The sequence below is a fragment of the Ammodytes marinus genome, assembly GCF_949987685.1.
Source record: "Ammodytes marinus genome assembly, chromosome: 17".
Taxonomy (NCBI): domain Eukaryota; kingdom Metazoa; phylum Chordata; class Actinopteri; order Uranoscopiformes; family Ammodytidae; genus Ammodytes; species Ammodytes marinus.
Window position 1 is genome coordinate 1616871 of NC_137221.1, and position 26122 is coordinate 1642992.

General features: G+C 42.9%; 2 protein-coding genes across 4 annotated transcripts in view; both read right to left on the reverse strand.

Annotated features, from left to right (window-relative positions):
- Positions 1-2792: 2792 nt before the first annotated feature.
- On the reverse strand, positions 2793-11533 carry LOC307264032 (uncharacterized protein; the record flags this gene model as incomplete). The annotated part of the gene is made up of 12 exons (XM_080045357.1): positions 2793-3468; positions 3847-3915; positions 4170-4307; positions 4729-4857; positions 5628-5719; positions 5774-5896; positions 6258-6338; positions 6811-7051; positions 7287-7481; positions 7671-7914; positions 9567-9726; positions 11212-11533. The coding sequence occupies 12 exons, from the start codon at positions 11531-11533 to the stop codon at positions 3133-3135; spliced, it is 2130 nt and encodes a 709-aa protein (XP_079901483.1). The 3' UTR covers positions 2793-3132.
- A 595-nt stretch (positions 11534-12128) lies between these two features.
- Positions 12129-26122, reverse strand: part of LOC307263823 (protein NLRC3-like) — a 138150-nt gene continuing 124156 nt past the window's right edge. For all 3 annotated transcript variants that reach the window (XM_080045088.1, XM_080045086.1, XM_080045087.1), the window contains 5 exons: positions 24637-24807; positions 23785-23955; positions 18640-18813; positions 13306-13352; positions 12129-13209 (listed from right to left, as the gene is read on the reverse strand). In XM_080045088.1, coding sequence (XP_079901214.1) covers positions 12680-13209; positions 13306-13352; positions 18640-18813; positions 23785-23955; positions 24637-24807 — 1093 coding nt within the window. In that variant the 3' untranslated portion in view covers positions 12129-12679. The remainder of the gene's footprint in view (positions 13210-13305; positions 13353-18639; positions 18814-23784; positions 23956-24636; positions 24808-26122) is intronic.

The following is a 26122-nucleotide window of genomic DNA, read 5'->3' on the forward strand; positions in this document are numbered from 1 at the left end:
TAAAAGAAGCAAATAAAAATAAAAAATAAAAAAAAAATAAAAAAAAATGAAAACTCGATTTAATAAAAGAAGCAAATAAAATATTAATTGCAGGTTAAAATGGAAACAAAAAAGTCTTCAGACTCGATTTAAAAGAACTGAGAGTTGCAGCAGACCTCAAGTTTTCTGGGAGTTTGTTCCAGATTGTTGGTGCATAAAAACTAAAAGCTGCTTCTCCTCGTTTAGTCCTAACTCTAGGGACTGTAAGTAGACCTGTCCCAGACGACCTAAGGGCTCTGGACGGTTCATAACTTATCAGCATATCAGTAATGTATTTTGGCCCTAAACCATTTAGTGCTTTATAAACCAACATCAGTATTTTGAAATCAATTCTTTGAGTGACTGGAAGCCAGTGTAAAGACCTCAGAACTGGGGTAATGTGATCCACTTTTTTGGTCCTAGTGAGGACTCGAGCAGCAGCGTTCTGAATTAGCTGAAGCTGTCTGATAGATTTTTTTGGAAGGCCAGCAAGGACACTGTTACAGTAGTCAAGTCTACTAAAGATAAATGCATGGATAAGTTTTTCTAAGTCTTGCTGAGACATAAGCCCTTTAATTCTTGATATGTTTTTTAGGTGGTAGTAGGCTGATTTATTAATTGATTTTATGTGTTTCTTGAAATTCAAGTCGGAGTCTACAACAACACCAAGATTTCTCACCAAGTGTCAAGACAATGTACTGAAGTCAAAGCATCAGAATGGAGAAGAGAGAGAGAGAGAGAGAGAGAGAGAGAGAGAGAGAGAGAGAGAGAGAGAGAGAGGAGTTAAAGCATCAGAATGGAGAAGAGAGAGAGAGAGAGAGAGAGAGAGAGAGAGAGAGAGAGGAGTTAAAGCATCAGAATGGAGAAGAGAGAGGTTTGAGTGACTTTGAACGTGGCATGGTTGATGAGCCATACACCCCCAACCCCCCCCCCACCACACCCCCCCCCCACACACACACACACACACACCCCCACACACACACCCCCCTCCCCCCCACACACACACACCCCCCCCCCCACACACACACTCCGTAGGAACGTAGTATGTTTGTTATTAACTTTAACCTTCAGTTAATCTGACTCTGATCTCGACCACAGACTGGAATCTCTTTGAAACGTTTTCTTAATGAATTTGGATTCAGAATTTTCCAAATGGAAGTTTATGTCCTGACGTCAGAATCAGTGAGTGTGTGTGTGTGTGTGTCTCTGTGTGTGTGTGTGTGTACGTGTATGTGTGTATGTGTCTGTGTGTGTGTGTGTGAGTGTCTGTTTGTGTGTGTCTCTGTGTGTGTGTGTGTGTACGTGTATGTGTGTATGTGTCTGTGTGTGTGTGTGTGTTTGAGTGTCTGTTTGTGTGTGTGTGTGTGTGTGTGTGTGTATGTGTTTGTGTGTATGTGTGTGTTTTGTTCTTAAAGTTAATGAACGCCACACACAACCCACTGAGTGTGTGTTTTAACAGGATACACCCGGTGGACCAGGAAAGGAAAGGAAGTCACTTAGTAATACACACACACACACACACACACGCTTGCACACACATAAGAATACACACACATACTCTCCCTCTCTGTACCTCTTCCTGGAAATGATCACCACCCACCGAAACACACACACACACACACACACACACACACACACACACACACACACACACACAGAAACACACACACTCCCCCTCTTCCTCCCACACACACTCTCCTGTTAATGAAAACACTGCTTTGCTCAGACTGTACATGTTGAACATACACACACACACACACACACACACACACATACACACAGCCGAGCCGTCATGACCGAACATTCCGCGTCACAGGAAATGACATCATCGTCCACAAACAGGGCTGTAGTGAAGTCGTGTTGCTTTATGTCATTACAGTCAGATTAACAACAACCTGATGAACCGGCAGAAAGATTAATGTACTAATTATGGGCCAACAACTGCTACAAAAGGGCTGTTAGCGGAAGGCAGCCCCTGATTGGTTCATGTAGTCATCAATCTAGCCTCCAGTCAGACCGGACCCTCCGCACTTTCTGTCTGTTAGTGGAAGGCAGCCCCTGATTGGTTCATGTAGTCAATGTAGATTTTTGTCAATTTATCTTCCATAACATGTCTTCTTTCATACTAGTATAAATCAAAGGTCCAACATGTACATTCAGGTGTTTATTTGACTAAACCTTGTCTGTTTGCGTCTGTATATTTCTCCTATACAAACATCTTTAACGGACATTATCTCAACATTAGTTTTTTCAAAACTCTGAACCAAAAATCTTGAACCCAAAAAGCACTTACATCAACTAAACTTTCCATAATCATTCTCAGCACTATTCTGAAGGTTATTACAGAAGGATTTGTTCATATGTTGATGGATGAGACATTCTCTTTTTGAAAACATGCTGAAAATGCATTTCTAAGACCTGTACAGTATATTTCTATTTATAAAATGAAAGAAGGCTGTATCCAAAATCTATTCAGTAAAAACCTGTTCACTCATATGTTGTAAAAGTGGCTTCATACAACATCTAGATTTTTGGTATTTGAAGAAATGCAAATGTATGAATAATAAGTTAAATATTGCCACATTAGCATATTTATTCAAACATTTCTGAAAAAAATGTTAATACAAAAAATTATAGTTTTAATTTCAGTAATCAACTGGCAAGGTTTCATGAGGATATCTATAAGTGAAACATGTTAAACCCTAGTCACCAGCAGTGTCTTTTAAAAGGCACATTGTCCATTTTCTGAACAACAGCTCCATCTGGTGGGCAGACACTGTAACAACACACTAACAGACAAACACTTTAGTCTGGCTTTATTTAAGTGGCTCGGAGGACCTCTCAATTTGGAACTTTAAATATTTCTTAAACAGTCTAATTTTTCCTCTGATAATCATAAATTGCATGTAACAGCAAACGAGACCATCAGTGCAAAGCATGCAATTTTTTCTTAATGCCTTTGTCATGGGTACGCTCACTCGGGAACAACAGCTGACGTAGTAAAAACACTACCCCTGTTGTCCAAAGGGGGCGCTAGACTTAACACACACTGGAAGTCCCTCATAGACACTTTAACTTTCTATTGGTGGCTCATTTAACACCAGTCTCATCTGCTTACAGCTGAGTAAACTCCACCCCCTCGCCGGTCTCCGTGGCGACCCTGACATGGACCTTCATGTGTGTGTCTCTGGAGCGCTTCTCTTGATAACTCTTCCCGCACACGGAGCAGCTGAACGGTTTCTCCCCGGTGTGAGTCAACAGGTGTTTCTTTAAGTCGTTCTTAGTGACGAAGGCTTTCCAACAAATATGGCAGCCGAACTCTCGCTCCTTCTTATGGAAGCGGATGTGCGTGTCCAGATATCCTTTGGTGCTGAAGCTCTTAGTGCAGAGGGTACAACTGAACGGTTTCTCTCCGGTGTGGGTCAGCATGTGAGCGCTAAGCCCCCCCATCTGCCAACACACACAGGTACACACAAAAGTAAACACACACGTATAATTTTTAATTTCACTATGTATTTCAAGACGAAATACGATGTTGAGACTAAACTGGACAGTTCCAGACTTCTAGTGAAGCAGGAAAGAGATTCTTTAGATATTCATTCAACAGGAGTTTTGTTATGTTTGTTTTATGTAGATTTTTGTTTAATCGGGTCGGTTGAATGCTTGTAACTGTAGATGAGAAGGATTGTGTGTAGTGTTTGTGTGAATAGTATCGGCACAATGTAAACGGCAGGAAGAAGAAGAAAAGCTTTTATATGCTGAATTTAACATAGATCCAAATGTACAAATGAATGAATACAAAATAAATAAATAAATAACCACACCCACCTGCCTGAAGGCTTTCCCACAGACGCGACAGTGGAACGGTTTCTCTCCGGTGTGGATGCGCTTGTGCACCTGCGGTAGTTTTCACACACACACACACACACACACACACACACACACACACACACACACACACACACACACACACACACACACACACACACACACACACACACACACACACACACACACACACACACACACACACACACACACACACACACACACACACACACACACACACACAATGCCTTTAATTAACCTGATTCATAGTAGTTCCAGACTGTCTGTAAGTCTGTTCCACCAGGGGACAATCCATCACAAACCTCTAGAACGTGAGCGGAGGCGAGGCTCTTCCCACAGGTCTCACAGTGCACCCTGTTCCCCGGCCGGCCGCCCTCGCTGTGTTTCTTACGGAGGTGTGTGGTCAGGCTGCAGCCGTCAGTGTAGGTTTTCCCACAGACCTAGTAGCACATTACATCACATTACATTACATTATATTATATTATATTACAATACATTACATTACATCACATTACATTATATTATATTACATTACATCACATTACATTACATTATATTACAATACATTACATTTAGCTGACGCTCATCCAAAGCGACTTCACATAGGTGCATTAAACCATGAAGGTACAAATTCAGAACAACACAATCAAGTGAGTACTATTAATAGCTTTTTAGTATTGGTGTAGTAGTAAATATTTTATTTCGGTTCATGACCACAAAGACATAATACATACACCCATCAATCATTTAAAAAATAAAACAATGGGGGTGTAGGATCAGAGACAGCTGTTCCTTTTTTTTGTGCTTTAAAAATAAATAAAAATAAACTAGATTAACATTTTTTTTCCAAAGAAAAGTCACCTCACAGATGAACGGTCTCTCTCCGCTGTGTGTGCGGCGGTGTCGTCGCAGCGCTCCCGGCCGGGGAAAGCTCTTAGAGCAGACGGGGCAGCGGTATGGTTTCTCCCCCGTGTGGCTACGCATGTGAGTCTGGTAAATAAGAAAAAATTATAATTATGCATTTTATTATTTGCACCTTTCTGAACACTCAAGGACACCGTACAGTAAAAGAAACCCATCAAAACAATGCATTCAAATACACATCGTAGTTTTAGTTAGGGGAGTTACGGGACACAAAATAAAACAAAAGTCACGGTTCTGAAAACACTTCAGTTCTCAGTAAAGAGGAAAAAAGGCCAAAACTGCTTATATGCAAAATGTATAAAAAGAATACTGCTGCCAGTTCTCCAATAAATAAAATACTTCTCAAACAAAAATGCAAGTTTTCAAAACGCAATCTAAACAAGCCTGATCATATTAACTGACGCCATATTGACGCTATTCACACCATACTAAGGAGTCGCGGTTCACCTCTGTAAGTGGCTGTGTTATTGCTATGGTTTGATATGAATATGCTTATTGTTAAACCCAAAGTAATAGTACTAAATAAAGGCAAGGCAAGTTTATTTCTAAAGCACAATTCAGACACAAGACCATTCAAAGTGCTTTACACACACACACACACACACACACACACACACACACACACACACACACACACACACACACACACACACACACACACACACACACACACACACACACACACACACACACACACACACACACACACACACACACACACACACACACACACACACACACACACACACACAGACAAGGCCATTCTAGGTGCTTTACAGGGGCATGAAATACATCAAGATTAAAATGCATCAAGTATAGAATAGACATGGATTCACCTTGATGTTCTGGAAGCTGTTGCCACAGATGAGACAGATGTTAAAGGCGTCTTTGTGTGTCTTTAGATGCTCGCTAAGCGTTAGCGAAGGAGCTAACGTCTCCCCACACACACCACACACAGACACACAAACACACACACTCAGACCACACACACACTGCGCTGCGTGGCCCATCGCGTGTTTCCTCAAAGCGGCTTCTGTGTGGAAAGACTCGGAGCAAACTTTACATCCGTGAGACATCGACACCGTGACGTTCTCTGACCCGGGATCTAAGAGGAGAAGATAGGAATAATAATGAACTTTATCTGGTTAGCATCTTTAAAGGTGTAGTCAGTGATTCTGGAGAACGCTTGCTGTCAAAATCACTGTTTGTCAAAATCAGTGAATATCTCCTCATGATCCACTACCTGTCTGTACATGTATTGTTAATACACAGCCTAGGCTCTGTAAACTGGCATGTTTTGGATTTATTTTAATTTTTTGTACGAACAGTGATCAGCTGATCATCATCATTCACAGATTGACAACAAGCGTTCTCCAGAATCACTGACTGCACCTTTAAAGCATTTCTATACGTTTGTTTTATGACAGGTAAGTGCTTGATAAGCTTTGATATCACTCTGTTGTCACCTGACTCAGCCGGCCTATCAGCTGGCTTGTCCTCATCATGACTCTGGCTGTGTGTCTTCAAAGAGCTGCTCTGTTGGTGCACTGCAAAACAATCACAATCTTACCAAATGTATCGGTCTAATGTCTAGTCTCATTTATATCATGTTAATATGAGACACAACCACCTAACAAGTATCTCGCTCCTGCTAGATAACTCCTCCCCTTCCTCTTCGCCGCTGTAGTAGTATTATTATAGTATCCAGCTGTGGTGGTAAACTACCATAGTAGCCACAGCTGCCCTGGGGCAGACTGACGGAAGCGTGGCTGCCATTCAGCGCCTACGGCCCCTCAGACCACCACCTCAAACATACAGCAGTCATACACATTCACACCAGGCAAGGTGGGTGAAGTGTCTTACCCAAGGACACAACAACCATGACACAAGTGGCAGGGCGGGGATCGAACCTCCAACCCTTCGAACACTGGCCGACCCGTTCTACCACCTGAGCCACAGTCTCCCCGAAATGAAAACGTTTTACAAGTGAAATACACCTTTAATTGCGTGTTCTCTTACCTATCTCTGCAGAGGCATTCTGTCCAGTGTGCGCTCCCTTCTTGTGGATCCTCTTGTGCCTGTACAGCGCTCCCTGCCTGGAGAAGCGTTTGGTGCAGATGGAGCAGCGGTACGGTTTCTCCCCCGTGTGGCTCCGCATGTGTGTCTGCATATTCTGAAAACTTTTCCCACAGACGTTACACACACCTCCGCTGGCTCTGTGTGTGTGTAGGTGGGTCAATAATGCATCTGCCGAGTCGTGCTGCGTTATATACACACACACACACACACACACACACACACACACACACACACACACACACACACACACACACACACACACACACACACACACACACACACACACTGTGTAAACAAAGGCATCAAGCTAAAGATCCAACATCCCAAAGGGAGTTAGTTAACACACAGCCTAGGCCCTCTAAACTGGTATGTAAACAAAATAAAGGTGGCCTACTGTACCTAGCATAGAAACATACCTGCGTGCCACACACACCACACACACACGGAGAGGCCTGTGTGTGTGTCTCAGAATGTCTACGCAAGAATCCGTGACTGGAGAAGGATTCCTCACACACTCTGCAGCTCACAGACAGGACAGGCTCAGAGCGGGCAGCCATGTTGGATTCTTCTTCTTCTTCTTCTTCTTCTTCTTCGTGGGTTTCTATGGGATCCTGCAGTAGAGCAAGGCAAGTTTAATTACATGTATATACAGTAGGACATTTCACACACACAGGCAATGCAAAGGGATTTACATAAACATAAATAAAGAGAGGAAAAAATTATTGAAATCCTGGGAAGGTTTTTGTGTATATATGAACAAATCAAAATGATGCTGAATGAATGAAAGCTGAGTGTCATACGTTGTAGGCTTGGTGCGCGGCCCTGCTGTGGATCTTCTTGTGTCTCCTCAGCGCTCCCTGGCGAGGGAAACTCTTCCCGCAGACGTCACAGTGAAACGGTTTCTCTCCGGTGTGACTGCGCATGTGAGTCGCCATGTTCTGGAAGGTTTTCCCACAAATCTCACAAGTTCCTGCGCTAATGCTAACACTACTAGCGCTGTCTCTGTTTGATGATGTCACACGGCGGGGACACCTCTTCCTGTTCCTGTTGGCAGAAATGGCAATATAACTAAAAACATCTAGGCTGCGTTCCAGTCCCCATACTATCTACTATTTAGTTTGGTAGAAAAAGATTTAGGATGTCCTGATTCTTGTGGCCAGATTTAGTATGGTTAGAAGTACCCGGATGTCTACTAGATCCGACTGAGATTTTTAGTGTTGAAAACAGCATCCTATTTGGGCGATTCTGACCCACAATCCAGTGCGCACCGGAAGTGACGTCACGCTGAAAAATGAATCCAGAGCCTCTACGGATTCTCTTTTTTGCATAGGAAATTTCCTTTCCTATCAAGATGACCCGGAAGTACTCGGCTGATAGGTGATTCGAATTCTCAAAATGCTTAGGAAAGGCATAGGAAAGGAGCCTCGATTCATCCTTTAACCCTCCTTTAGCATAGGTTACTCCGGACCAACCTATGCTAAAGGAAAGGAGATAGTGGTATCCCATAATCCTTTACGGCGGCAAGATTTAAAGCAACAGGCCACCGCCGGAGTTTACCGACTCTACACGAATACAAACGAGATGTAAAACAGAAGAGAGGAGAAGAGAAGAGAGGAAGATTTAACTCGGCTAAAACAAAATACCCCCCCTCCACTCCCCCATTAAGATAATAAAGAACTCATAAAAGACCAACATCATAATAGTTATTTTCGTAGCACATAATTTACACCATAAGAAAATAAAATACAAACTTCACATTTAATAAAGTTACTGGGGGCAGTTCATTTCAACATAAGTGTAGCCTCTTTTTTCACATATGAATTAGGCTTCATGTGGCCTTAAATATTCCCCTTGGCCAAGTCCGATCGAAGTGATTCTCACTCTGTTGGCGACAACCTGATTAAAATAAATATGAAAAGAACGCATGGATCAAACGAGCGCTTGTTGTAGTCCATTTTCAGAGAATAGTGTAGTTTCACGCTAGTGACTCACGTCAGCAATACTCGTCGTCGCGCAATGACGTCGGTTAGGAAAAGTGGAGTCGAATTCATTTGAAACAGTCCTGTCTTTTCCTATGTTCGATAGGAAGCACCTTTCATCTCTCCTTCACCCCGATGACGTTTAGGGGTTAAGGCATAGGAAAGGAGGCTTATAGGTTAGGAGATTGGACTATTCGTAGAGGCCCCCAGTGTTAATACACAGCCTAGGCTCTGTAAACTGGCATGTTGCTAGCTACGGTTGTGCCCCTTTGTTTACATACCAGTTTACAGACAGACAGACAGACAGACAGACAGACAGACAGACAGTACAGACAGGTAGTGGATCATGAGGAGATATTCACTGCTTTAGACAACAAGCGTTCTCCAGAATCACTGACTATGGTTTTCAGGTTTTCTCTTTCACACTGTCACCTGATTGTCAATTGCAAAATGTGTGCCAGACAGGGACACACGGACAGACAGACAGAGAGAGAGACAGGCATGCACACACACACAGAGACACACAGACAGACAGACAGACAGACAGACAGACAGACAGACAGACAGACAGACAGACAGACAGACAGACAGACAGACAGACAGACAGACAGACAGACAGACAGACGCACGCACGCACGCACGCACGCACGCACACACGCACGCACACACAATCACTGACTATGAGTTTAACTTTGCTTTTCTCTTTCACACTGTCACCTGATTGGTTCTTCATCGCTGGACTCTGTGATGTCATAGTCCTCGTCCTGGTGGTTGCTATGGGAGACGCCAGAGTAGGCGGGGCTAAGCGGGGCCGTGTGCTGAGAAGCCGGTTCATCCTCAGACAGTCGGTTTGTGTCAGGAGACAAGTCAAGAGTATCTGGAAGATCACGCAAAGTTAAATAGTAATATAGTCATCCATTCCCTTAACGATGAGAACTTTTGTGACATGTTACTGACATGTGCCCTGGCAGTGACTTGGGAGGATTATCTTTGGGTATTTTGATGTTTCTTTTATTGTTTGTTTTGATAGAAGTGGCAGAAGTTGTTGTATCAGGCGACAAGTCAATGGAATCTGGAAGAAATGTCAGGTCAAAAGACAAAGTCGCTTTATTTTCAATTACAAAATGTGTGCCAGACAGACACACACACAGACAGACAGACAGACAGACAGACAGACAGACAGACAGACAGACAGACAGACAGGCAGACAGACAGGTAGGCAGGCAGGCAGGCACACACACACACAGACACACACACACTGGAAGAAAAGATAAAAATTATCGAAAAAAATGTTTAGATATCTTTTCAGTGTTTTAACCTTTATGCAAAATATATAGTGACAGAGTGTAAATGGAGAGAGAGAGAGAGAGAGAAAGAGAGAGAGAGACACAGAGAGAGAGAGAGAGAGAGGGGTGATATGCAGTAAAGGTCCACGGGTCACGGAATCAAACCCGCGACCACTGTGACAAGGACTGAGACTATATGGTACACACCACCGCAATGCCACAAAAAATAATAAACTTAATCTGCTGGGTAATGGCAAAGACATCTACAGCGGTGGTGGTTGTAGTTCACAAGCTAATTTGAACTACAATATGGACTTTTTGGGAGCTGGAAAACGATAATACGAAAATATATGTATCAAGAGATACTGCTAGTGTAAGAGACACTTTGGCACACACTTAGTAAAAGGTTTGTGATCTTTCTGGCTATTGTAATGATTCTGGAGAACGCTTGTTGTCAAAATGAGTGAATATCTCCTCATGATCCACTAGCTGTCTGTACTGTGTTTGTGTGCTGAAAAAAATCCAGTGTTGATATTAATACACAGCCTAGGCTCTGTAATCTGGTATGTAAACAAAGGGGCCCACATTAGCTAGCAACAAACCCGTTTTCAGACTCCAGGCTGTGTATTAACACTGGAGTTTGTTTCAGTGCACAAACAGGATAGTAGGCCTACGAACAGGTAGCAGATCATGAGGAGATATTCACTGATTTTGACACAAAGCATTCTCCAGATTTAATATGTTCTAGGTAATACGCATAGGTAACCTAGGTGATGGAACGGTGTGGTATTATAAGTATTTTTTTTGAGTAAATATGTTTCGTAAACTACCTGCAGACTCTACAAATGATGTAAACAAATCCTTTTCCTCTGTAACTGCGTAGTGCACCTTTAATGTTGGCTACAAATTCTCAAACATTTATTGACCCTTAACACACACTGTCTTTAGACGGGGTAGAACTGGGAGGACAGACAGACAGACAGACAGACAGACAGACAGACACACACACACACACACACACACACACACACACACACACACACACACACACACACACACACACTCTCTGAACCCACCTGTCCTCGTCAGTAGAACCACCGGGTTCAGCACCGCCTCTAACAGCCGCCTCTGCCTCTCCAGCTGCCGTCGGTTCTCCTCCATCTCCCGCTCCATCAGCGCGACGACCCGCTGCGATGTGGCCGCCAACAGCGCACCGAGGAGCGGCCTGAGCAGGGACGTTAGACTGCCTCCTCTGGAACTTTTTTTCAGAGAGCCTTTTATGGAGCTATGTTGGTCTATTAGAACCAGTATCTCCTCTCCTGCCTGCACAAGCTGCCCGGACACACATTCCCTCAGAGCAGGGAGCCCGCGGGCATGAGGCGGCTCTACCACAGACATTACGGTATTAGGAGTAAGCCTATAACACTAATATAAACGAGCCTGCTGGTACCGCCTTTAATAAACAGTGTAATTCAGGTACCAGAGGCTGCAGGGCTGTAGCACATTGAGAAGCCCTGACTCGAGTCTATTCCACTCCACCACGGCCACAGGAAGGAAAACAACCCCGGGAGTACAGAGAGAACCGGAGCTGGAGCGAGAGCCCGCCCCCTGCTGGAGAGGAGGATACACTGCAACAACACTAATACTTCTACGATTTAATTAAATGGCCTGTGTGCCGTCTTAGTTATGCTGCTCTTATCCAGATGTTGAACCCCCTTGAGTCTTGTTTATGCATCCTTATATATCATATAGAATGGTTGTGTTTTTTAAATTTAGCCGATGTGTGTGCTGCTGAAGGATGTGTGAAGTGGAATCATTGTAGATCTGGTTTGCATTTTCAGTTCTAGATACATACTCAACTCTGCTGCTCATCCCACAAATGCATTTTCCTTACAGACCTCGCTCCATTTAAAAAAGGAAATAAACAGGCTTTCCAACGGAATAAGATTTATTATCAAGAGGTATTGTTACAACAGAGAAATACAACAGAGAAACAAAGTACTTTTCTTTTTTTTGAAATACTAAGACATGCAGAGAACTGACAAAGGTTGGATTCATATACAGGTCTGTGGCAAGGACTGAGACTCTAGGGGGACGATCTAACCAATACACCATGAGCACCCTCCAAAGTGCTTTACTTTTGGTGCTAAGTTTATCAAGATACTCAATCAGACAGTTGCCACATGTACCTCTAGGTATCTCTAACCATTTATATTCGTTCCTGGATTAAAAAATCAACGGATAAAAAGCAAAATTAAAACATGTCATGTTCAAACATATTTTGCCCCATGAAACAAAAAAATAAAGACAGGAATTTATAACGATGAAATTAAGACATGTATCACAAGGCAGGATCAAACAAACAAACAAAAAACACAGATGAGGATGACTCTCTGTAAGTCGAGCTCAGGGTCTGAGGGAGGATGTCATATTGTGTACGGAATGCAAAGTCCACCGAGGCAAATGTCTGTTTGTGATATTGGACTTTGTTACAAATAAACTGATTTGATTTGTAACCGCGGGATCCTGTTCAGACTCTCCCTCCTACAGACGACATAGAGACACTGAGGAACCAGGCCAGACCCCAAACCCAGGGTACAGAGGTTCAGTGAATGTGGTGTTGAAGGTGTGGATGTGGATCAGTGAGTCAGAGGAGACACTGTAGAAGGACAGAGAGCCAGCAGGACAGTCCACATACACTGCTAGTCTGTGAGAGACAGAGGAGGAGGAGATGGATGTTCTTATGTTATTGTTCCAGACAGAGTAACCACCTCGATCAGAGCAGCACAGACTCCAGGACTGATTATTCCCTCCAAACCAGAAGTCTCTACCGCGTCCTTTCCTCCTGATTCCTCTGTAACTCACTGATATATCAACCCTTCCGCTCCACTCGACCTCCCAGTAATGGCGATCAGTCAGACCATTACTACACAGCAGTTGAGCATAGCGGTCAAATCTCTCTGGATGATCAGGATATGGCTGCCTCTCCTCCACCCGTGTCACCTTCCTGTTGTTGTCAGACAGTTTGAGCTCTCTGTTCACTGTGTTTGTGTCCAGTGTGAGTTCACAGGAATCTGATGGAGAGAAAAAGACACAACACAGCAGCAGTTATTAATCCATCATCTGTTCATTGACAGTTTGATGATCATGAACATTATAAACACACTTACACTTCCTCAGACCTGGTGTCAGCCATTGGACTCCAGCAGGCTCCACCCTGAAAGGAGAGGGGGTGGGGGGTCAGACCAGTACAGCCTCTTTCAGACACACACATGGACACTACATTACAGTGCCGGTTCTAGGCAGTAAGATTAGGGTGGGCACATAGAAATTTTAGGTGGGCAGAGAAACCTGTGATTTTTTTTTGCCCCTGCAAGATCTCCATGCCTGATTTTTGGCACATTTACTGTAATGTAAACTTTTAGACACATCGCTGCTGTATGAGGGGGGGGGAGGGGTTACCATGATAGCACTGCTACCAGCAGCTTTCCACTATTGCCTCCGATGTCCAGCTGGGTGAAAATAGTAGCCAGCCGAGGTCACGACCCTGCTGGGGGGGTCCGGGGGTATGCCCCCCCGGGAGATTTTTTTTTACCTTTTTAAAGTGAAATGCATGAATCTGGTGCACTTTGAGAGGACAATTAAGAGGCGAAATCTGAGGAATTTTCTGTGAACAAATAATTTGGAGACACTGGGTCAGATGAATTAGAAGCTATTGAAGAAAGACACATGGATTTTCCATATAAATTTAAATTAGAAATAAAATATTATGCAGGGTCCTCTGGGTTGGGCTTGGTGCTCTTTTTCTTTTATGGGACATATTTCTCTGCAATATAGTGAATTCATTTAAATGCAGTGAGAGGAACGAAGCAGAAGAACTATGTTGTCCAGTTATCTTTTTTTCCACAGACGAGGCTGAAATAGGCTATAGACTATACACAGTGCATGGGCAACTGAGGGCAGCCCCATTTCCAATTGTTTTTAAATAAACTCAATACACACTGTGCATGGATGTGAACGTGACGTGATCAGTTAACCTCGGATTACCTCCCAGATGAATTGATTCAATTATTAAGCTATTAACTATCTACCAAAACATTGTAGGGGAGAACGGGGTAATTTGTCACATGGGTTGGATGTCACATTCGTTATATCTCGCCACCAGAGCGCGCTAGCTCTGAAATGTTGATATAAAAAAGGTCCAGAATTGGGATCAGAGGTCACATACATAGACTTCCTTGGAGTTAGACTGCTGCATTTCAGGTGAGAGGATGTTTTGTGTTTTTCATGTCAAATTCAAAATATTTTGCTTCTCAGTATTTTTCTTCTAGGCTTTTACACAATGGGTTTATAACAAAACACTTGTTACCCTCAGAAAGTGTGAAGGGTAAACTATAGTTTAGATTGTGGTTAGCAAGCTAATTAGTTGTCAGATGGTTGTTGGCCTTGATGCTAGCAAGAAATTCAAGTTGGGGTTGGTCGTCAAATTTTTTGGGGGGTTGGTTGTCACATGTTATCTCAAGGCTGCAGCCAGAAAAGGAACCCAATAACGAAAGAAATTGTCAAGCTGTATCCTCACTGACACCCCAGAGAAGGAAAGAATAGAGCAGGAAAAGGCAGCTAGCAAGCAAAAGAAAAAAGGGCAACAAAATCAAAACAACCCAGTGCATCCCAAACTAGACCAGCTGCCAAGGCTACAGAACGTTATGTAGGCCTATTTGTCAACTTGACAATGCAATTAAACATTCAAATTTGGTTCTGCCTCCTTGCCTTCTTTTTAAGATTTTTCCCATTAAGATAACATTGTGACAAACAACCCCATAGTGTGTGACAACCGACCCCTTGATGGGGTTGGTTGTCACAATGTGTCAGAGTGTCTTTGATGGTAAATTACTTCTTCATTACAATAAATTGGAAAAAAAGAGAGACACACATTTCTAGCCAACACCTTAAGCTTCAATTTAATGTAGGAATGGCTATTGACAGATGTTTTGGTGATGAGCAATTCTCACTAGAGTAAAAAGTGTGCCTACTTACCCCGTTCTCCCCTATTCCTTTTATTGTATGATAATTTACATTTACATAATATGACGTTGATATCAAACACACAAACTAAAAAAAGAAAAAAATAATAATTTGGGGGGGCCCCCCTGGCAGTCGAGACCCTAGGCAACCGCTTATTTCGCTTATGCCTCGGGACGGCTCTGCTGACCAGTGACCACTATAAGCGGGTGGGTAACTTGGAGGCAGGCTGTCCTGCCCACCCAATAATACAATTAGAAGCAATGCATGGTAATGGCATATTATTATTATTATTATGTTTAGTATTAATTAATTGTCCGTCCGATAGTGGGTCTGGACTGAAAAAAAAAAAAAAAAAAAAAAAATTGATTGGGTGGGCACAGCCCACATTTGGGTGGGCTGTGCCCACCCTTGCCCCTGGCTACCGCCGGCCCTGCTACATTAGCTTGTGGCTCTTTTCCACTGGCACTTGTTGCAGTGTTGAGTCAAACCGTGCTGTGCTGATTTACATTACCTCTCTAACTGCAAATGGAAATGCAAAACACCCGCTAGGCTTGTTCTGATTGTGGATCGGATCGTTAATCAGCGATTGAAGCGATGGATGGCGATCGTTTTTTTCCAAGATGATTGGATTGCCAATGAAGTCATCTTTAAGTAACTTACTATCCTAAGATCTTATATAACAGTGATTCTTGAGAAGTGGGACAAAACAGGGTGCAATGTTGAAGAAATACAAACCCGTTTCGGCAAATTAAATTACATGTATGTATCTAACATTTACTAAGCTAAGCTTTGACACAACCTCCCAGCTTTAGTTTTTTTTTACCGTCATTGGCCTATCACCACAGTCAGATTTCCTGTCTGACGGTGTTGACATATTTAACGTTTCTTAAACATAACACATGGAATTGATCTAGTAGCCATTTGGTTTTTCTGTTGATGTTAGGTGCTAGTATGAACTACTTCAGGAAATTAAAATGATCAAAAAATTTTAAATAACTTCTTCAGAAATTGTAAGTCGGTGTTGACGTATCATGGTTGTGTAATGGCAAATATTGCATATGATATATATCCGGACTCAAATGTAAAAATGCTTATATCTGCAATAAGAAACATTGTATTTATCTTGTAGAGATTCCTAAAATTCTTATAAGTGTAATGAGATATATTGCATGTTGTTTAATTCTAAACTGAAATGTAGATTCCTTAAATGCGTATCCAACAAACCACTCAAACGGGCCACACCTCTTCTATTGTCCTATGCTCAGAACTCCCCCAGGAGAGGAAGCGAAGCAGGGGAGGAGGAGACGCACTACCCAGTTATTTACTTTAATCTCTGATTTTATTCTTAATTACTCTGCCAAACTCTACCTGTACAACCACCCACAGAAGTTAGCCGCAGTACTTTTCCCTCCCAACACACACACACACACACACACACACACACACACACACACACACACACACACACACACACACACACACACACACACACACACACACACACACACACACACACACACACACACACACTTACATACACTATTTCAATATGCCATGAGCTACTACTAGTCTATTTCTGTATTTCATTTATTTTTTCTCTATTTCTTTATCGTATATATATAATAATATATATATCATTATTTATTTGTATTACTTGTTGTTCTTTTTGTTGTTGTTCTTTTTGTTGTTGTTCTTGTCTTGTCTCTGACAGCTTGTCTTGACCCAAACGTGTTCATGTAGTCTTGTCCCACACACAATGGTGTTTTTGTCATGTCTCGCACTGTTTTGTCATGTAAAAAAAAAGTAAAAAAAAAAATAAAAAAAAAAGAACTCCCCCTGCTGTATCTTCAAACTGTCCCCCCACTGCCCCCCTCACATGACTGACCAATTGAAAGCATTGCATTGTCGTTATGGTGAACTGAAGCCATTGTTGTAGCCAGGATAAGAGACCTGAGCCCTGTACTGTCCCTGGCCTGCTCAGAAAACCACCGTGGGGCTTCCTGGATCGGATGGACCTCCATGTTCTTACAGGATCCAAGAACATGAAGCATCTGTCGTTTGATTAAATACTCTTTGCTTGATTATTACATGATCTCATTTTCTCACTACAGATGTGACGCAGGACTTTTGGAATGTAAAATATTCTAAAACTACAACACTTATCAGAGCCTGTCTGACTCTAATGCACTCTGCATGTGTCCAATTTGACAAGAGGTCCTTCAAAGTGACAGCTGGCCCTTATTTTGCCTGATTTTATTACATTTTACATAATGAAATGTCTGACGGTGTTGACTAACAGTAAAGTGGTCCCACCACTTAGAATCCTTATAAAACATGAATGTGTTGTAGAAAAGCTGTTTTTATTGATATGAGAGATTATTTAGTGTTGCCTTTGATGAACAAAGCTCTTTTTCATCATTAAAGTAAATTTTTATTGCATATGAAAGATTGAAACCTTCTCTGAGGACACACTGTTTTGGACAATGTGAAAAGATAACAAGTGTCATATATTTGACATAATAATGATACAATTAAATTTAAGGGGATAATTGTGCTCCAGACATTCTATTCTTAAACCCTAATAACATCTACAATTTTAATTACTTTTAGTTTTAAACATAACAGTAGTTACATATGGAAGACGGCCTTTTGTCCCGGTTCTCAAGAATCACTGATAAAACTTAGCATGCATTTATAAATGTTGATCTAGTGTAGCGACATGTCTCCTCAGCGCAGAGCAGTTAAAAGTAGTTTGAATTAAAGCCATAATTTACGACCCAGTTTGCCTCTGTGTCTCTTCCCATGGCAGACACACCGCATCTCCATTTTAAAATTTGTTCACCAAACATTTGCTCTGCGCTCCTTGACCTACAATGATTTGAATTGTGATATTACATAAATCTTATTTATGTTAAACATAACTCGCTGTGTTCAGAGCGCATAGTTGATACCGACACCAAGCATCAACACTAGGCCTTTTTTAGAGCATTGGTTTGAACAGAGCAGCATTTCCCCTCGTGGTACCCAACAGCGGGGCTGCCCGCTGCTGAACCCATAAGGCTGAGTGATTTATGGATTGATTTTTGCGAGAGAAGAGGAAAAAGAAAGGAGAGCCATGCAGCGCAGAGCAGATCGCTCTTCTTATTCTTTTTAATATACTGTATATCCTATCTTCAGCGCGCATTCGCTATAAATGCTGCTTCAATAGCCTATATTAACTGTATAGTTAGTAGTGTAGTGACGTTACACCCCCCCAGAAAAGCGATTGGATTGTCTATCGGTGATCCATATTGAATATGATTGAACGACCTGAAAGTAGACCTGATAGCCCAACACTAACACCTGCCATGCTGGGCTGATGTGCCGTGCCAAACCTGGTCAAAATGGAAACAAAAACACACTGTGGGTGTTTCAGGGTCATATGATAAACTGTCTCCAGCTCTTTCTCCTCTATCAGACTGACAGCAGCCTCTTCATACCTGAGAGTGTCCAGTCTCCAGAGGGGACCGTCCCATCCAGCAGACAGTAGCTCCACTCCTGAGGCTCCTGGATGGTTGTAGCTCAGGTCCACCTCTTTCAGATGGGAGGAGTTGGAGCTCAGAGCTGAGGCCAGAGAAGCACAGCCTTCCTCTGTGATCATACAACCTGACAGACTACACACACACACACACACACACACACACACACAGGAACCAACAAAAATAATAATACATTTTCTTTCAATAGGTTCCATATTATGTGACCTAGTGTAAAATTATTCGAGAAAAATAGCACTACACAGGAGTCAGGACACACATCTTAAAATTGATTTGAGTGCATAGTCTGTATTGTGTTAATATTATAATGGAAATGGTTTTCTTCAAAAGCTTTCAGGTCATGTGACCTGAGACATTCCTCTTACTTGCTAATGAAAGATTTGAGTGCCGTCTTCCAGATCGTTAAGTGTTGAGGCCGAAGCCGTCTCAAACTCACACAACATATCTGCAGCCATCTTTGATGTTTGCTATTATGGCTTCAGCGGCGCATGCACAGCACTGTCGTTATCAGGTTACGTCCTCCCCAGAGCAGTATCCTGTACATAGGGCTCTGGCCCGCCCATATCAGAAAGAACGATTTGATTGGTAGCTCAGGATTTCTTGACATATTTAATGAGCTTCAATGGAGAGTGTCCATACCAACAGCCGCAGCTAATTTAATTTGCCAGCGGCAGGTCTGGATTTCCAGGCTACCAGATTGATGCATTTAAGGGGCCCTTTACACAGTGAAAACGTTTTCCCATTTTTAGTTTCAAAAGTTAACACGTGCAGACGCAATTGATTTGAGAACTTCACTTGTGCACATGTTTTCAGAGAAAACGGGCCGAAATCGCTGTAGTACGCATGCCAAGCCAATAGTCAGCGGTGACACTTAGCCTAGTAGATAGCTCTTCCGGTACAATTTGATGCATAAAACCTTACTGTAACAGAAAGTGAATGCCACTAACGTTCATGAAGTGGTTGGTGGAAGCTTGGGGTAACAACTATTGTAAATGACAAGCTTTCTGTCCTCTTATTTCACCGCATTGAACTTGTGAAAACAGATGCCTTCCTGTTAGGCGTACTTCAAAATAAAAGTCAACTCACGTTTGTCCAGTGAAATGCTTTTACTGTGAAGCCGTAGCCTTAATGTTCCTTTTGTTTGAACAGTAACTTAACCGCTGCGCGCTGGACTATAGATAGTATTTTTTAATGTAGAGAGTAGGGGTGTAGATGTGTACACGCGTACACGTGTAACCGTTTAGTAAATCATAACCGTTTAGGAAAAATCAATAAACGAAAACCGGTTTAAATTTATTTTCTTCAAATTTAACTTTTCTTTTTTTCAGTTTTTAATTATGTTCTAGAGACACGCATTTATTGAATTTACATCGCACACGCACGCGCACACACACACACACACACACACACACACACTCACACACACACACATCACAGTGATGGTGCCGCGAGACACCGTGCATGTTGTCTTCTAACTTTATAACTCGCGTGTGGGTATTTTGACAGCAAATGTTATAGACTACGCATGTGTGAAGTGGAGCCGTGACGTCAGCGTTACCAGGGAAAATGGTTTCGCCAGTTTACAAGATACCAAAACAGTTGTGTTTTCCAAAGTTTCCTCCCTGGGAGTTGATTTCAAAACTTTGCGGTTTCAAGCCTGCGTTTGCTGTTTTCATGTAAATGATATAGTGCATCCGCAAATTAATTGTCGCGGATGCACCGTTTCGTGTTTTAGTATAAACAGCAGCTAACTTAAAACAGGTCCAACATTTTTTTAATTTATTCATTTTGTCTCATCACTCATCACTGTCTCTTTGTGAGGGAATTTTGGGTCTTTAGTTGTAATATTAATGGGAAAGATTGAGAGGTCATATATGCCTATCTTGTGTGTCTGTCTGTCTGTCTGTCTGTCTCTCAGACTCTAGGTCAGCCTTGGAGCCTGTTAGGAGACACTTAGGTCAGTTGTATAGATAAAGTCTCATCTCCTTAGACTCCAGAATGTCATGGTTCACTGTGTTCAGCTCTGAACCAAAACATTGGTACGCTTGGTGCCCGAGCCGGGGAGGTGATAGAGATAGCGCGAGGTTAAACCACAGCTCTAAGCATGAGTTTGTCAGAATTGAAGTGCAAGTCACGAGAGTTGCAGTCCGGTTCTCCTTGGCCAAGTCTGTAATAAATATTGCTTCATAATTCATCCAAGTCTCCTGACATATTCTTCCACCTGAGTTGACCTCCAACCTTAACAGAACTTCCATCACACTCTTAAGTGTTTTTATTTTTTTAAAGATATTTTTTTTGGCATTTTTATGCTTTATTGATAGTGTAGAGACAGAGGTTAAATGGGGCAGAGAGGGGAGTGACATGCAGAGAACGACCGCGGGCTGGAATCGAACCCGGGTCCGCTGCTGGCCGAGGCTCATGGGGGGGACACCCTACCAACTGAGCTAAGGGCGCCCCTTCTTAAGTGTTTTACATGGAAATAACCAACCAACCAAAAATCTTGCATCATCTGAAAAATTAATAACCAAAAATGTGGTACATGCGCATACTCTCTAACAGGGTGACCTGCCACCGACCCCGCGCCAGCAGAGAGGTGGACGAGCGCTAACCAAAGGTTAATTCAAAGAGATACGTCTTAAGTTTAGACTTGAACACCTCGATAGACTCAGATTGTCTGATCTCTATCGGGAGTGTAACGAAGGAGCTCGATACGAGAAAGCCCTGCTGCCGGCAGCTTTCTTAACTCTGGGGACAGACAGGAGCTCTGCATATCGCGCAACTAGATCAGACAAATATGAAGGTGCAAGCCCATTTAATGCCTTATAGGTCAATAGCAGCACCTTAAAGTCGGATCTGACATGAACAGGGAGCCAGTGGAGCGACGCAAGAACGGGGGTAATGTGGTCGTATTTTCTAGTTCTGGTCAAAAGCCTCGCCGCAGCATTTTGTACCTTTTGTAAGCTTTAGTGGCTAATATAGCTTGCTGATAGCACACGCTTTTCATTTCCAATGCAGTGTTTCCCCTACAAATGTTTCTATGCTCAGTGGCAAGAGCTGTCTGGGGTCGGTTCTCTGGCCTCTGCTGGGGGGGAGTTTGCTCTGGGGTAGGTGCCGGTCTGTGGCTGTTCCGGTGGGCTGCCCTGGCCGCTCGGGTGGCTGGGTGGTCATGTCGGCTGACGGGGTTGGGCTGGGGGCGGGGCACTGGGGCGGCGGCGCTGCCTGCCGCTGTCGTTGGTGTGCTCTGGGCTGGGGGTGGCCGGGGGGGTGGTGGTGTCGGGGTGCGTGCTCAGGCGTCTGCAGTGGCGCCGTGCTATTGCCTGACTGGACCGTTGGGTGGGGTGGAAATGGGGCATCGGGTGCAGATTGTGTAATTGTTGCACTGGTAGGTGGGCACTGCGATGTTTTTAATCGTTTAGACGCGGGTTGCTTTTGACCGCCTCGGGAGAACTGCGGATAGATTGTCCTGGGGCGGTTAGAAGCAATCTATGCAATTTGCGTTTTAATTGTTTTTAAACTGTTTTAATCATTTATCCCTGCCTGGCGGTCCGCTCTGTGGCATCGCTGTTGGCGTCTGTGTTTTCGCTGCCCGGCGTCGGTACTCCTCCGGCCGGTCCTGGCTCTGGGTGTGCCAATGGTGGCGGCGGATGTGTTGCGCCCTTTGTGCTTGGCGCCTCTGGCCTTGCCTCATGGGCTGGGCATGGCCGGTCCGGCGGGCCCGAGTGGGCTGTACGGGCCGCCCTTCCGGGGGTTTCGGCTGTGGTTGCCCCTCGTGGCAGCGGTGCATTTGGCTATTTCCCTATTCTATACTGTCTATTCTCTATCTATGGCCCCGGTCCTCCTCGGGACTAGTGCAGCATTGGTGCGTGCTCTCTGGGGGCGGGGTGCTGGTGCGCAGGCTCTGGGTCTGGGGGGCTGGCGCCGATTGTGTGTCGGTGGGGAACGGTAGAGTGTAAATCAATGTAATTTAATGTTAATTGTGTTCATATTGTTTAACATTGTTATAGCGTTATTATTAACAGCCTGAGGAGCTGCCTCGGTCTCGGTTTGTCTGGGCCTGAGTACCGGTTGTCCTCCCACTGAATAATTGTCCTGCCGACGCAAATTGCATAACTGATACCATTTCTCTAACATTTGTTCTCCTCTGTCTATCTTCCATGATTGGCTGAGCGATGCCCCGGGGGTTCTCTCCCTCTGTCTACCAAGCACTCTCCATGCTACTCGACTGACTCCGAGTTCTGTGCGGAATCAGCTGTCCTAGGAACGGATGCTCCCCGTCTGCTATTGCCTCACATTAGCACTGATTCACGTCCATCAGGATAGTACTCTTTCTACTCGCTTGCTTGTTCAATCTTTAAATTCATTTTTGCTTTGCTCATTGGTTGCCTGTCTGTCTTCTTCCAGTTTTCCCTGGTGGAGACGAGACGGTGTGGATCCTCTGGCAGCATCTGAAGTCTTCTTGCATCCACACTATTCGCACTTTACTTTAGTACTACCATGTAAAAACCTGGTCAATGATCAATGATCAAATTTTCTCTACTTATGACATCTATTGCAGTATGTCCGTCCTGGGAGAGGGATCCCTTACTTTGTCGACTCTACCTGAGATTTCTTCAATTTTTTTTTAATCCCGGTAAAGGGTTTTTACTGGGAGTTTTTTCTCAGCCGAGCTAAGGGTGTAAGGGCAGGGTGTCATATTGTATCATATTGTATGAAATGTAAAGCCCACTGAGACAAATGTATTTGTGATTTTGGGCTATACAAATAAAACTGATTTGATTTGATAAAGTTACAGGTCAGAAGGATTAGAAATGTTTCCATTCCCTAAAATGGTATTTCTTTTACCTCTTTTGGGGAGAATGGGGTTGTCTTTCATATTTATTTGAGGGGGACAAATGTACATCTCCTAAATATTGTGTGGGACATTGCCCCCAAAATCTGCTATCATTGTAAAAACTAATGTCAATCAAAAGATTAAAGATCCTCTGATGTATCATCGTAGCAGACACAATCCTTCACAGGTTAACTTCTTATAAACTAATATAAATCAGATGTTAAATGGTCTTCAGTTGAACTGGTTGATAATCTGACCTGAGAGTTTCCAGTTTACAGTGGGGACTCTTCAGTGCAGTAGACAGATGCTTCACTCCTGAATCCTGCAGGTCGTTGTTACTCAGGTCCAGTTCTCTCAGACTAGAGGAGGAGCTGAGAACTGAGGACAGAGCTTCACAGCTTTTCTCTGAGAGGTTACAGCCACTCAGCCTGGAGAGACAACAGTAAGGGAAAAAGTCATACATTTTCAACTGTATCTTCTTTTTAAAAGATCTATATATGTAAAAACGTATGCCAATCAGAAGATTAAAGATCTTTCGATAAATCATCGTAGCGAACACATTCCGACATCGGTTGAAGGTGCTGTAAGCGGAATGGTTCTTTTAGCTAACTTCCTGTCAGTTACTGCAGTTAGCAGTCCCCTCGCTCGTCCCTACGCCACCACATTAATGCACTGCGGTCTTCAAGCAGCAAGTTATCTAGCATCATCTCAGATCCATAAGTGTGATAAAAACCATCAAAACAGACATTGGGAAGGATTTTTACCTGCTCCGCCATTGTCGGTGCATAAACATTCACCCATCTGTCCTCTGGCGTGCACCAGCAGTGAGACCATGAGTAAGACGGGTTTCGGTTTGTAGCGTTCTCTCTTGTGATTGGATATTAATTTCGGGATACGACAAAAAGTTTATTTGCCGATTACATGCAGAGCAGCTGACTTAGAGATCGGCTTTATGAAACGCACATCATGTAAGTGATCACTGTATGAATAAAGAGCGATTTAACACTTATATTAACATAAATAAACCGCTTACTTCACCTTTAACTTGTTATAAACTAATAAAACTCAGATGTTAAATGGTCATCAGTTGAACTGGTTGATAATCTGACCTGAGAGTTTCCAGTTTACAGTGTGGACTCTGCAGCCCAACAGCTAGATGCTTCACTCCTGAATCCTGCAGGTCGTTGTTACTCAGGTCCAGCTCTCTCAGACTAGAGGAGGAGCTGAGAACTGAGGACAGAGCTTCACAGCTTCTCTCTGAGAGGTTACAGCCACTCAGCCTGGAGAGACAACAGTAAGAAAAGAGTAAGTACGTTTAACATTTTTTTCAGTTGAAAGAAGGCGATAATTAATTAGTGTGAATGCTGGAGCTTCCAGCATTCACACTATTGTTATCCAAATCTTTATTATTCCACTTCTTCCGTACGTTTTTTGGACCTTCATACCTCATTCAAATCTTCAGCTATTTTAACCATACAAATACCAAAATGTTCAGCTCTTAGGACATGATGGGTCACCTTTCAGCTTTTTAACCAACTTTTTTAACACTGAAGCGGATGGGAGCAGCATTCCAAACCGCTAAAACTTCCTCTGCTTTGAAACCTATCTCCTCTCGCATTTTTTCAGCTAGAGACTCCATTCAAACGTTAAACAATTCACATGAATTACAGCTATTAAATTCCTATTCAACTTTTTAAAATCTTCAACTGTCTTTGAACAAACACAGTTTTAGTTTTAAGCTTTTTTCAACCTCTTTCTAAATTTATAATGGGATCCGGATGGGACGGAATGTTCAGAGGCAGAGTGGGGGAACCAACTGTTACAGTGTAGAACTGTTGTAAAAATACACCAAAACCTTCCACATAACTGCCTCTCACTCCCACAAATTAAACCCTACGTGGATAAAATGTAGGACATATTCTGCCGGTCGCATAGATGTGACTACTGAAGCAATTAGACCTACACAATGGGAGGTCTGGGCTTCCAAGCTAAATGGTGTCCAACCAACTGCCGCCTTGATAACTGAGACATGACATTTCTGGAGAAAGGCAGACTGTACCACACGTTTAAAATGCTCTGGTTCTCATATTCTTCACATTACAGACATAATCTTCACACTGTGTCTTCATCAGATTCTTCTGGTTCTAACAATAAAATAATCTTGTCAGTTAGACTCACGGTCCGTCAGTTAGAGACAGCGGTTTGAGGTGACGTTTTGGATGAAATTACCTCTCTGAGGCCTCTAAAAGGTGGGATTTCTGCCTGATCACAGACCCTCAATAAAACATACACTCACCTTGGTGACTCACTCTGCCCATTAAAGGGCAATTTAAATTTTTTTTCTTGATTATTTTTTTCTTTTTTCCGCTTTATTAGACAGTTCGGAGAGGCAAAGTTGAAATGGGGCAAACACTCTGCTCTTTGAAGGCCTATTTCACACATAATTTTTTTTTTCATGTCTTTCAATTATAATTTTATCTAGACATTTTTAAATATTCAACATCATTCCTATAAGAGTTAAACAATTCACTACTGTTCATACTTAAGACTGTTTCTTACTTTTTCACATCTTCATACTCCTTTAGCTGATTCATG